The 14149-nt window shown below is 41.5% G+C and overlaps 1 protein-coding gene across 1 annotated transcript in view; it reads left to right on the plus strand.

The window, feature by feature from the left end:
* The window catches only part of RCOR1 (REST corepressor 1), an 81763-nt gene extending 68450 nt beyond the window's left edge, over nt 1-13313 (plus strand). The window contains exons 8-12 of the mRNA XM_051621632.1: nt 3565-3759; nt 4676-4753; nt 5465-5522; nt 6079-6308; nt 8880-13313. Of these exons, the coding sequence (XP_051477592.1) occupies nt 3565-3759; nt 4676-4753; nt 5465-5522; nt 6079-6308; nt 8880-8921 (603 nt within the window). The 3' untranslated portion in view covers nt 8922-13313. The remainder of the gene's footprint in view (nt 1-3564; nt 3760-4675; nt 4754-5464; nt 5523-6078; nt 6309-8879) is intronic.
* The last annotated feature ends 836 nt before the right edge of the window (nt 13314-14149 follow it).

The raw sequence follows: 14149 nt of genomic DNA on the forward strand, positions 1-14149 counted from the left end.
AGGAAAGTGAATACTTTATTTTCATGTGTATAACCTTCTGGTTATCTGCTAATAAATTTAAAAAGCCTTGATGTTCAGCAGCAGTGTGGATTGTATGGGGAGTGCTACAGGAAGATGCTTACCCTGAGGCCTTCTCATCTTAAGGTAGCTCCCTTTCCTGATTTCTCATAGCCTGATTTCTCTCCCTCAGTCGTGCTCTTTCAGTTTTTTAAAAGTTACTTTTCAAAAGGGTGTATGTAGGAAAAAAAACACTAGAAATATTTAAAAACATGACTGCACATTGACAAAACCAAAGTCCTGGAGCAGCTGTTTTGTCAGTTACTGCCAGTAAGGTTAATTCCTCTAATAAATTCTTTTAAATGGAAATAACTGGAAAATCACAGCATTCTGGTCTTTTTTTCACACATGCCAGAGTGCTCTCTGGATTTTCCAGAAAAGCCTGGCTTTTGCTTCCACCAAAAGAGCCAGTATCACTGATGACTCCCCAGGAACAGAGTGGATATCAAGCTACTCATGTTCACCCTTCAGCTGAGTTCTCAAAAGCCTCAGCAACCTCTGAACTGGAAGGGGTCACTTGGCTAAGTTGCAGCTGTGTACTGCAGCTCTCCAGTGTGTCTTGTAAATAATTACTATCATCTCATAAGTACTTATTATTATTTATCATCTTGCTTCCCATTATTTTAATCAAATTTCAAGCTTCAGTTTCTCCATGAGGTCTTTGAAAGCTTGCATCCCTTCAATCCCTTTTATTATTGCTTCCTCCCATACTTGCTGCAGAAGAGGGAAAGGTAGTTCTTAGCCAACTTGGCTGCCTCTGTTGTAAGGCCAAACCAGAGCAGATGGATGATAGCTACCATGAAGACATGTTTGTAGAAAGTCTTGTATGGGAGGAGACTGCCTGCCTTCCCGTACACACTCATACAGACCGTGGCCCACTAACCCATCTGGAAGAGATCTCCAGAATTCATGGAGCCTGTGCAGTCTGTCTGTGTGTGCAATGGCAAGCAGCCGTGTGGGACCTGTTCTGGACAGGGATTGTACTGCTGGATAAAATGAAGCTGACAACCTGCGTAGCCTATTTGGAGTTAATTTGGAGTTAACTTGATTTGATTTTGCAGTACCTGAGCCTGGAGCTGATGGAAAATGCCTTGAGAGAGAGAGCAGGTGTCCTGGAGGGGGATAAGTTCTTTCTTGATTGCCATGTTTCTTTTAATGATGTGGTCAGATGTGCAGGGGTGGTGATGTACCACCAGCCCAGGACTTACAGTAAAAAACCTCCCTGTCCCAACCACACAGATATGTATTTTTTCAGCTCTGGGGCATGTCAGTTACTGTATGACTTGCCAAGTAATACAGGGATTTCTCAGAGTATCTGAAATCTCTCATCTGTTTCCTCTTTTGGGAATCATTGGAGGGGGAATCTTCCTTTTTTTTTTTTTTTTTTTTTTTTTGTACTTTCAGTATTAGTGCAACTGTTCAGGTTTCCTCAGATAGTGACTCCACTGAGGTAATGAACTAGAGCTGCTTTCTCCACATCTACCCTGTTCCTGGAAATGCCTCCCATTTCATCCTTGGCTTTTACATGAGATAACCTGGTCTTCCTTTTTATTTTTACACAGTGAAGTCTGAGGTAGGGAACCTTGTTTGTGTTGAGGGGTTTGCAAGACTAAGGTGCGCTGGATAGCAGTGGCAATATCTAAACAGAGAGTCACTGCTAAATCACTGCATTTTAGTTCTCTCTAGTTTTCATGAATTGATTTAATTCTAGGAAGATGTGTGGCCAGAAAACCAAGAGTTTCCAAGATAGGATAGACATTCAGATATTCAGAATCTGCACAATATCAACAAGGCCTAGAGGCATTTGGAGATGTCAAAAACTATTCTGCTGGACCTCTTGCTGCTTGTCCCCAGTGGAAGAGAACTTCACATTCTTTGAACTGTGTAAAATAATAAATTGAAACTGTTTTCATTTTTTCTCAATGTTGAGGCACAGCAGGCATTGTGTGTTGGTCAACCTGCAGCCTGAACCTTTTGTGAGGCATTACTGCACAATCCTGTGAAATTTTGGATGTAGATAAAACATTATTAAATCTGAAATGTATATCCATGTTGAATAATTTAAAAAAACCCAACGCATAAACCAGCTCAGTTATCCAAGTACTCACTTATGAAGCAGAGTGTACCTCACTTGTTCATTGCTAAACCAGTCTTGTTTTTCCTGCTCATCGCTCCCTTCTGCCAAAAGAAATGGGATATCCCTCCTGCAGCAGCAATAGTTATCTTGCTCCTGGGCTTGCCTTAAGCATCATCGCTCATGCAGTCCTTCGCACTAAAGAAGGGAAGAAAAAGGCTCAGAATAGGCAGTTGTCCACTTCACTGCTCCTATGTGGCTCTGGCCATTCAGCCCTTGAAGAGGCTGCAAGGTCTTATGTGTTGGCAACAGTGCTGGGGTCCTCCAGTCCTCAGGAGGCAGAGCCTTATGCTTATGTGGGGCTTTGTGCTCAGTTCCCTGTGGGTTTGACTGCCTTTTCATGCTCACTAATGAACAAATGCCACAAACTGTATAGAAATTACATGTAGCTACAAATTAGGAGAGAAACAATAGTGCTAAGTGAAGCCAATGTGTTTAAAGCTAGCACTGGTTATGTAGAGGTTTCCAGATGTGCAGCTTCCCCTCTGCTTTTTCTTTCCTCACAACCCTTCTGTTCTGCGTTCTTGGCCAGGCTCCAGCCACTGAGTAATAACTCTTGGGTATGAGTTTCTTGTTGAAAATTATTCTGGAAGAAATGGCTTTGGAATTTGAGAATCAGATGTGCTCTTGGAGGATCTGTAGTATAGTGTCCTACCTAATCTACCTGTTAAGAGGTGTGTGCCTAATTCTTTGCTTTATACAGGAGGCATTAAAATAATGAGTGGTGTGTGAAATACTTCCTTTTCCATAAGAGACGTAAATTTTATTTATGGGTAAAACTGCATCAGTGTAATGAAAGAGCTGATATATCAGTGCTATGCAAGAGAACTTTGGCTTCTAAGAAACTGTGTAATGATCTAAGAATTACTTTGTAGTTGTCTTGCTCAAATATCCTTAGCCTTTAAATCAATTTGTTTTATTCCTTCTTCTGTCTGACATGGAAAAACAAGTCTCTGTAAACTCGTCTAGTTGTATTATTCCCTGGCTCCAAACTCCACTTTGTTTTCTCCTATGGTGTTCAGTAAAATTGGTGTGTTCAGACCTGGAGATGAAAGCAAGAAGCGAGGTTTCAGAATGTTTGAAAATAACTAGAATATTTAACTGGTATCTGTCTCCCAAATGGAGAGTGGGCAGAGAAGACAACCAGTGTTTCTGGAAACATTGAAAGCTGCCTAGAAGAAAGGACAGATTTGTGTAAGACAGTGTTTGTATGACATAACACTTAAAGCAAAAGATGTCTTCCTGTCTGCAAGATAGCTGTTTAATTCTCCAACCTCTGATGATGGCTAAAAGTCATAGAATCACGAAATGGTTTAAGTTGGAAGGGACCTTTAAAGATCAGCTAGTTTTGTAAAATGACTGCTGTTTGCCAGGTGCCACCCACTGAAGCCGTTCCTCAGGTGAAGAAGGAAAAGCACAGTACACAGGCCAAGAACAGGGCAAAGAGGAAACCTCCTAAAGGAATGTTCCTTTCCCAAGAAGATGTGGAAGCTGTTTCTGCCAATGCGACAGCTGCTACCACTGTGCTCAGACAACTGGACATGGAATTAGTCTCAATCAAACGACAGGTATGGATGGGATAGTTCAGCTGCTATTTTTGATGGCAGTGCCTGTCACAGTTTGCAAAGTTCACAGGAATTTGTAGCTTTACAGTGATGATGCACGTCATTGTGGCTTCATTGACAAACGGCTAGGCTTGTGCTAGAAACTAATGCGACCCTGTGTTTTATGTCTTATATTTTGGACAAGCCTACTTTATACCTAATGTGAAGCAAGAAAAACTCCATAGCACTGACATTTGTTGACAAAGGAACATTTGTTGTTGCTTAAGTTCTTGCAGTTGAGAATTCCCTCAGAAGACATTGGTTTCAGCAGTATCTGATTTCCATCTGCAGCGGTCAGTTTCCTTTGCCTTTTCCTACTTTACTTTTGGAACAGGCAGATCATGTTTGTTTTATTCTTTCTTAGGCACCTTACAAACTTTCCTCTGTACCTTTTGCTTCCCTTATGGACCTAAGGACAGCTTTACTACACGACTTTGTTTCCTAGATCTGAACATTTTAACTGTTTTTAAAGCAGAGATCTGGCTCTTTATTGAGCTTAATGGAATTGGTATTTTGGCCTGAAGTATTTTTCTTGCTACTCTGGGAGAAGTGGAGCTCTCTAGCAGTCTCTGATTAATTGCTTGCTGTGAACAGGGCCTTTCTTCTTATATGGGGCTTTATACAGACCTGGAAGTTGGAGCAGTTCTTGCTCCAAATAACTTGCAGAGATGATAGAATAAATGAAGTGGGATCTCCTGATGTGCCAGCTGCTCCTGCATTCCTTTATTCCAAAATAACAAACTTTCTATTTGGAAAATGGAGGTCGTGAGGAAAACTGGAATGCTGAGCTTGTGGGGTTCCTGCTGGGACTGCTGGAAGAAGGCTCATCCAAAGATTTATTTTTTTAATCCTTATTAAAGGGATGAAACTTTCTTTTCAGATTCAGAACATCAAGCAGACAAACAGTGCGCTCAAAGAAAAACTTGAAGGTGGTATAGAACAATACAGACTTCCAGAGGTAGGATCATTTTTTGACCCTTGTTTATTGTGGAGACAAATGCTAATCTGTGTTTACATACCAGGGCTATTTGTTTTGCCAGTAAACTTGGACAGTGTCCTGTTAATTGTCAGTGTGAATCAAGACCTTTACCATATTCACTGTTGTTGTGTAGTGGAAATGGAAGATGAGAAGGAAGTAAGAGCAGTGTTTAACATGTGAAAGTGGTTTGTAACAAGTACAGGTACCCCAGGTGTACCATGTTTTGTCAGCGCTGTATCCGTATGCCCTTGTGAGAGAGCTAGTTCCTCTGCTCTAAATATGAAGAAATGCAGGAGAGGATGTTCATGGCACATCTTTCTCTTGGCATGTGGTGCTTTTGCCCTTTTCCAATCCAACTCTGGCACCTCATGCTGGAAATAATTTTGACCACAATTACAGAGGGTGTATGTGATAAAAACAAGTAGGTGCTTTGGAAGAGCGTGGCTCTTGGTTATCTGCTCAGACCATTCCATGGCTTTTTGTATTACCTTGACTTGCACTGTGTATGTCACAGTGAACTGAATGGATGCCAGATGCAGTCCTTCATGCTACTAAAAGGAATTATATGGTCTGACTAGCAGTTAATTCCTTCTTGTGTTTCTGTGAGGTTTTTTTATGAGCTCAGATAAAAGTGAAAGTTGTTACTTATGTAAATGAAGTTACCTTTTTTTTTTTTTTTTTTATGGCTAGGTTGTTCAGAAATTTAATGCACGTTGGACCACAGATGAGCAGCTTCTTGCTGTGCAAGGTATGGCAGTACAAGTGTCTTTGTAGTTCAGGTGGTGATAAACAAGACTCTGCAGCCTTTCAGAGCTGTTTCCCTTCAGTGGCTAATGAAGGATTTGACATTGCTGTGTACTAATGCCCAAAGAACAGAACTGAACAAGGAAGCAATATCCCCCATTCCCCTCCTTGGGCAGTATAAATTGCACCCTGGGAATGTTTGCAAATGATCTCTGCTTGTCTAAGCCTTCAGAAAGTAAAACTCTACTGGAGTCACTGCTATGCTCTTTGCCTGTGTATCTTCTCAAGTAGTACAGGCAGATTTACACAGGTCTTCTAGATTTGGCTCTGCCCATTTTTACTACAGCTTTGCTTTCTTCTCTTCTCCAGGGCTGGGCTGGTCCTAACTGTGTCTCTTGCCCAGTGCAGACTACTTTTTTTTTTTCTCCTGGATTAATCTGAGAAAGGCTTGAAATCTTGATGGAAGTTCAGCTTTGGATCCTTATGCTGGGACTTGAGCCTGATTTGTGGTCTTTGTGGAAATAACACATTGTTGTTTTTTTTCTATTTGTTGCTTTTAGCAATCAGGAAATATGGCCGAGACTTTCAGGCTATCTCTGACGTGATTGGAAACAAATCTGTGGTGCAAGTGAAAAACTTTTTTGTAAATTACCGACGTCGCTTCAACATAGATGAAGTTCTACAGGAGTGGGAGGCAGAGCATGGCAAAGAGGAGACAAATGGAACCAATAGTCAGAAGCCTGTAAAATCCCCTGATAATTCCACTAAAATGTCCGAAGAGGAAGATGAGGTAAATCCAATTTAAAAGTCACATAAGTTCCCTATCTGAGCTCAGTTCAGATAGATATGTGTGTGCATACGTATATACTCTTTGCAAAAGCCATTTTTGACAATCTTCAGTCTGAGCTTATTTCACTTCCTCTGGATATACAGATTCCAGTACTGATTTTGGGAACTGGGAATTCCAGACTTACATGAAAGTGGAAAGAGAACAGTTAATTTTTGGTCCTCTGACAGTATCTGTATCTCATCAGCATATGGACATTTTAATGCATCTTGCTGCCGAGACCCTATACGTCTTTATCTCACTTTGATGGTTTCCCTGCACTCGTTCTCCAAGCTGGTGTAGGTTTGGCTTTGTGTGACTGTACAGTCTTCTGAGGCAAAGCTCACTCATTTTTGACAATGGAGTGGTTTCACCCAGGGGAAGGGAAGAAAGGTATGAACAAGGCGAGTGTGTAAAGCTGTTCACTCTGGAATTACTTAGAGGCAAATTTTTCTTCATTTTTACAGCAGTTTCTGTGAAGACAGAGATTCTAGAAACAGCCTCTCCTTGATTGAGCTTCACAGAGTTAACGCTTCTCCAAAGACAATGTGTGTTTAAAGTTAATGAAGAGACTGTAGAGTGTTAAATATAAAAGTTAGTTACAAAAATGCAATATTAACACAGTCTTGCAAAAGAAAACCCCACTAGAGGTTTGCATGTTAAAAATGTCTGATCTAGAGGCCCCTTTGGCCTAATTTTATAAGGCAGTTTGGCACAAAAGCTGTATCTTCTAAATGCAAGCACAGTAAACAGCATAAGGTCAATTTTGGTCTCACATGGACTGAAGACTTCTCAGTGTACTGTATATTTTTGTTGCCCTGATTATGGTTAGCTCAATTGTATGTTGCCATACAGACATGCAGAGAGCAGAACTTCATTGCTTCACAAATCCTAATAGTGTGTTAATTAAAGATGCATATATTTGGGGACTACCTCCAAAGGTGTGACAGATGAACAAAACCTAACTCAAAAAACTTGCCTTCTCAGAAGGATATAAGTGAAATTGTCCCATTCTTCCAGAATTGAGAAGTGGAGCAAAGAAACAGTGGTACTATTTCATAGCCACTCATTTGAAAGGCACGGCTCATGTCACTGCCTTTTCCTGTGACCAGTAGAGTTGTATCTGTTGGCAGTGCAGAGCTTGTCTTCTCTGAGCCCTCTGCAATTCTTCCTGGCTTCAGAAGCACCATTGCTCCTGAAAGTTATGATCAGAAAAGGGGGATCTCGCTCCAGATAGGAAGAAAATGTGTTGGGTTGCAGCAGGAACTGGAGTGTGCTAATGTGGACAAGTATATGGGTACTGGAGCAATGAGGATCCCAGACAAATTAGCAGAGGAGGAGAAGGAGGGACAGTGGATGGATGACAGCAAGGACTGTTGCAGTGGCTGGTGGAGCAGCAGTTATGAACCCCAGACTAGTGATGGAGATTGGCCAGCCTGGAGCCAACCAAGTGCTGAGTGGAAAGGGGACCAAAGCAACAGACTGGTAGGAAGAGCTGCAAAGCCAAGAGAAGAGGCAGCTATTGTCGGAGTCAGGCAGTTCACTGTGCCCTGCAGCACAGTAAGGGGTGAGGACAGAGCCTACCTGCACCAGGCTGTCACAGGCAGGAGCCAGGCAGTGAACTGTCATCAGCCATGACACAGCATGTATGTCTTACTTTGGCACTAGTGGGTTGTGGTTTTTGGTGAAACCCATTCTGCACAGTAGGAACTGATGTGTCATGGCTGGGAGAAAGAAGGTGCTGGCAGCATGGAGGGGGTTTTTAACTACCAAGTATGTAGTTTTTTTCTAAAACTGCAGGAACTATGGACACAAGGATGTTGCACAGTGGACATTCCATGACCACCATGCTCTGAGCACATCAGACATTGCCTCTCAGGTTGACTATTAATGTGGTGCTCCTACCTTCAGAGGTGACATAAGCACGGTGCTGTCTGGGTGCCTGTCAGGACAGTTTTGGAAGCAAAGTGAAATGCTGTTGGGATTATCACATAAGTGATCTGTATGGGCTAGGAGAGGGGCTCCTTGCTCCTGACCTGTGCAGTACTGTGTAGCTGGTGCCTGCTGAGCACTTGCACAAGCAGCTGGTGAAGTCAGTAGGACTCAGTCAGCAATAGCCAGGAGAAGACTTGGCCTAATACTGAAGTCCCTCAGGTGCTTTCTCCCCTGGCATGCCTTGTCTGTCTGATCCTCAACCTAGTAAAAGCTTTGTCAGCCCTCTGACTGCTCTAAGCTAGCCCCCTTTGTATTTGCATATCAAGTGGCACATTTCCTTTTTTTTGTTTGTTTTAATGGGGGAGGGGAGACTGCTGGTTATAAAGCAGCCTCAACTCCAGTGTGTTCATATCCCAACAAATCCTGGTGTGGCTCAGAATAGGCAAAGCTGCTGTGATTCCTGCCATGTGCCAGGGTTGTCCATCTTGTTGCTCTCAGTACCGTGGATCTGGGGTGAAGTTTGGAGATGGAATAAAGCCTGTGTGTATTAATTTTTAAACTAAACATCTCCTTTTTCTCCCCCCTCCTCCTTCCCTCCAGGCTACTTCTGTTCTTGATGTCAGATATGCATCTGCTTCGTGAGAAGGTGCTGTAGCCTAGAACAATTTGTGTTGACTACTGTGTTATCCAGGATATCAGGTATTAGCAAACCTCAGACAGCCATCTGCATCATATCTGTGGACAAGCAGCTATTACCAAAAAAAGGCAAACGCTTCCAGTCCTGTGCTACATCTGCCTTAATCTCCCCTCATTCCTCCATACTGCCTCCACTTTCTTTCAAAAGCACCCAGGTAGCTCAGCTCTCCATTTCATCAACGTCCTGCTTTAGCACGGGGATTTCTAGAACCAGTAACACCCGTCTGTAAATTTTGACCAACCTGCAAAACAAGGAGCTCCTTAGCAGCCCCACAGTAACTCTACACATTAGGAGTTCTTAAAATACTTGGTCTGTAGGGTATAAGTACGTATTGCTGCATGGCCTTGTGGTCTCCGCTTCCTGTGTATTCTTATGATGACACTATTATTAGTGAGCTTTCTATAAAGGAGAGGCCTGTGCACATGCCAGTGGTGTCAGGTTTGTCCTGAAGTGACAGGGCATGTTAACAAGCAATCTTGAATAATACAAAGTGATAGGCAATGTTATTTCCTAAGGTTTGGTCAGTCCAAGGTTGTAAACATAACTCATTACACTTCTGGTTTGTGCAATTCTTTCCACTGTATTTGTGTGTTCTTGCTTCATAGAAAGCTCCCTAATTGAGCATTTTATTCGTGTATATTCTAATGGCTTTTATTTAGTGTAAAAGGGAATACGTAACCTGAAACTGTTTGATACGCTATTTAACCCCTGGCATTCAACATTTGCATTGTAATGTGTTAAATGAGTGCTACACAACTTTCTTTTTCCTGATCTTCTGCGGGATTAAGTCAAAACAACTTTCTCTGGTGCCTCTCCTTTTGGAATATGTGCCTTTTTACATTTGGCTACCATAGGTCACTTTCTGTCCCAGTGTCTCATTCCTCTTCAGAGCGCTGTTTGCCAAAGACATCAAACTGCTTCTCCCACTGGAAGTCTGGATGAGGGTTGGAGCACAAAATTCAGCCTTCAAATAGTTTTTGGTCTTTTTGAAGTTTAATGGAGAAGAACTGGGTTAATTTCATTGGCCATTTTAACCCTTCTGAAGCACACATCGCTTCCATGTTCTGAACCAAAATATGCAATTTAAAATCTAAGAGGTGCTTTTCCAAACACTTGGTGCATGCAGCTTTCAGATCCCTAGTCCTCTGCTCAGATGGCCTGTGCTGTGGCCTATCTAGCTGGCTTGAACTGAAGCTTTTCTTGAAAGTCCTGTATGGGGACTTTGCAACTTGAACAGGCTAGTTGCTGACTGCCGAGCAGACAGTGTTCAGAGAAACTATAAGCAGCAGTATTACTACTTGTCCAGTGGAAAGCTGCACAGTAACACTAGTCACAAAGCATTTAAAATGGTTAATATAATGATATTGAAAGAAACCACCAGGTATCTTTGCAGGTGGTAAAAAGGACCTTCTTTACCTCTCTTCCTCTACAGAGGGTTCAAGCCAAGATGGCACACAGCTATGGATGGTGCCAGCTTCTTTTAACATGACCTGAAATGAGCTAGTCCATGTTCTGGTCTGCAGCTGGGGTGCTGCAGCTTGGAGTCTAGCCCCAAACTTGGTGCTGATGTTTGAGCTGTGAGGCTGTGCCGTGTTGTGTGCTGTGATGGCTCAGTTCTCTGTACCTAAATGAGGTAGGCTAATGCCAGACTGCCAACAGAGCCAGCACCTCCAGCAGCACAGACAATCCCAAGGAAAGGCAGGGGAGGTAGTCTCATGTACCTCTGAGGTGGTCTCCTCCTTGAGTGCTGTGTGAATAAAGTAATTCAATGTCAGAAATTGAGCAACAACACAGACGATGGAGCAGATAGCCATTTATTAGGGCAAGCTAGAGTGTGGAGCCCTAAAAGGGCCAGTTTCAGCAACTTTGTAGCTGTTTCTGAGCGATTTCATTCTGGTAGCTCCAGATCCTTTGAGGTGATGGGAGAATAGAAGTGAACTATTCCCTGTCCTCGGTATTGGAAACCTATAACCCAAAGTTGGTGGCAGCATTTCTGCTGTTGATGGCGGCTCTGATGGCAGCCCTGCAGATGTTCCTTCAGTCCTGTGCCAGTTGGAGTTGGGTCTCTCTTGTGGGAAAGGACACTAGTTGTTGGCCAGTGTGAATTGGGATTAAAGGTGGGCGAATAGCACTGTGAATTCAGCCCACAATTCTGGTGCAAAGCGATGCTGCTCATTAGAGATACTCTAGTATTAAACCTCCTGCACAGAGACAGGACCTCGCCAGTGTGAGAGGGCTGTGTGAGCTTGCATCCCAGCTGGTGAAACTCATGAGGAGAGGCTTCTGCTGGCGAGTTAAGCTACCTGTGAAGAATTCTCATTGTTTCTTGCCCTCAACTCTGTCCATCTTATGATCAGAAAAGTTGTGTTTTGGCTTCATCCCCAAGGGGTAGGGGGAAACATGTATAATTCATGATACTAGGAAGAATAAAGTTGTTATTTTTCAGTTGACTGCTATCTTATTGTAGCTGATACATACAATATAATAGCACTGTATTTTAAACATTTAGTTTTTTACATTCTCTTTAACTATCTTTTTAAATGCGATAACATCATTTTAGCTTTTGAAAGTTCAAATGGTTTGGTCTTGTTTAGGTGAAGACCCTCTTTTTCCTTTTTTAAATGGGTCAAGCATTAGCTAAATCAACTGGTTGCATTCTGATTAGAAGGGTCCACAAAGATAACTGCATCAGCTAGAATACTCACTTAAATTTTGTTTCTTAAACTATCAATGTGAATGTCATAATTATATATATTTTGTGGAAAATGGGAAATTATTTCTCCTAAGTATAAGTTATTGTGCAAAATATGGTATCGTTCAAGAAAATGATAGCTCAAGTTTTAGTTTTAGAAATCTTAAAGATATAAAAGTGTATTGCATATGCATAAATAAATTTCATTTGTTCTATTTAATTTTATGTAGTTGTGTAAAGTGCTAGGTAACTTCTTTCGTGTATCCATTAAAACAACCTTGTTACTTGAATATTCGTGTTTAACTGGTTTGAAACAGTGATCAATTTTTGTAATACGATCTTACGACCAAGGGAAAAAAACAAACATGCCTCAGTTGTGCTTAACAATATAGCAACAATGTACAATCAGATGCTTAAGACCATAGTAGCCATAACCGGTAGTGCAACCACAATGGTTGTCTTGATATATTTAATACCAAGGGGGATAATGAATTCTTAATATATTTTTACAAGTTTGCAACCAGGAAAACCCCATTAATATCCACTAGAACACTTTTTTAATAGTTAATGTAAGAGTGAAACTCTTACTCTCTTAAAGCAGTCTCCTGACAAACATTTTTCTTTCCTGTACAATTACATCTGAAACATTATGTATTAAAATATGCTCATTGTCACTTTAAATTTCAGTTTTTATTCTCTCCATCTCTAAGATGCTGTTGGTATTCTTGCACACCAAATATGAGCCAAACAGTGCATTACACTAACTTGATCACTGGACTTGTGAACATAAATCTCCAAGTCAATGAAGCGCAAAAATATCGTCGGAGATTTTTCTGACAATACGTCTTTTTCAAATCTGTATTAAATTATGCATAACCCATTCAGCAATGAGTGGCCTGATACTTACTCTTTACAAAAAAAAAAAGGTGGGGGGGAATAATTTTTAATAGCTCCAGCTTGTCTTCAGCAAGTCAAAATCTAGTGATCTTGTGCAATGCCCCTAGAGCAAATACTTCTCTGCCACTCCCTGGATTAATGCAGCTTTTCCTGTTGATAGTAAAGCACAATTGCAGTAAAAGTTACAGTTCAGAAGATGGAAGGTCAGTATAGTCTATGCATGTTGTATAATAATGAGTGTTTACATTCATATTCTCCTAAAATAAAATTTATACTGGAGTGTATAGTATTCCATTATGTAGATTTTATCAATTTTGTTAACTGCTTATAGATTGCTTAAAAGAAGTTTTTTCAAGATTTTAAAAGATGTATAAGGTTAAGTTTGCAAATATAATGGAAATGCTGTATAGCTTTTGAAGTGATAAAATACTCGTTGGGATTTTAAAGAAAGTATGTTGTAATAATGCTGTTGTAAGTAATATTTGAAATGTCTTTTTTGCCTGTTTTCTATTATTCAGCACACTTACTGTGATGAATGTTCATAGCATTATAAAATTGCTTAGCCACTGAAAAGTAACATTTGGTTTTGGATTATTTTACTGTATGAGGAATTATAGTGAGGTAAATTCCTTTGTGAAATTCTACATAATTCATTTTTCTATGATTTCCAATGTTTGCTGACATAAAATAAAATTTTTTCAAGCCATTGATGTAATAAGATACGTAGTAAAATTTTACTGGTGTAAAATGTGCTTCTGATATGTAATTGATCCTCTACCTTTCAGCTTTTGGTCAAGAGAACCGACTGGGACTTGCCCCTTCCTGTATTTCATCATCTGCGTGTAGGTGTCACTGGAGCAAAAGTATGTGCTGCTGGCGTCAGTGGGCTGAGTCCCAGTCTTTAGTATGGTGCTCCCAGCTGGAGCTGCCTGGTGCACTTTGTGCCAGTGGCTCTGGAGAGACTGATGCCCCTTTTTTTTTGGTGCTGTGGCATGTTCCTTTCCCTGGCCCTGCAGCCACAGGCTCTGTGGTCCCGCTGGCATGGGCAGTGCTGGGCAAGACCACTCCAGTTTGAGAGGTGGTGGGACTGGGATGCTGGCTGGGCTTGAGGGGGTAGAACTGGAGTCTAGCTTGTAGGGCAGGGATGGAGACAAGCTGACAGTGTCACCACTATTGTGTTGAGGATCCAAAGAACAGAACTGCTGGCTGCTGTGTGCAAGGGCTGGCACTTGGCTGTACAACTTAACAAGGTCATCATCTTTGTCCTGCAATGCAAACAATGCATTGGAAATACATGGGAAAAGGGGAATCTTACCTGTCAAGCCTCAAAGTGTGTAACTGTTGCTATCACGTACGCCTAAAATGACAGGAAGTTTTGCAGAGGGGTAGAACCTTGGGATTTTCAGTAAAGTAATATTTTATCTTCATATGCTGGGTGCAACTTGGCACGAAATGCAGAAACACAGACAAGATGCTGAACTAATACTGCAAGATCCTATGGTGGTTTCCAATGCTGCAGTGTGTAGAGGGCAGGAACTAGTCATGCCTTTCTTGTAAGGCAAGGGGGGTGGGAAGGGAGATGGG

Source organism: Apus apus, chromosome 5 (assembly GCF_020740795.1).
Source record: "Apus apus isolate bApuApu2 chromosome 5, bApuApu2.pri.cur, whole genome shotgun sequence".
NCBI classification, from domain to species: domain Eukaryota; kingdom Metazoa; phylum Chordata; class Aves; order Apodiformes; family Apodidae; genus Apus; species Apus apus.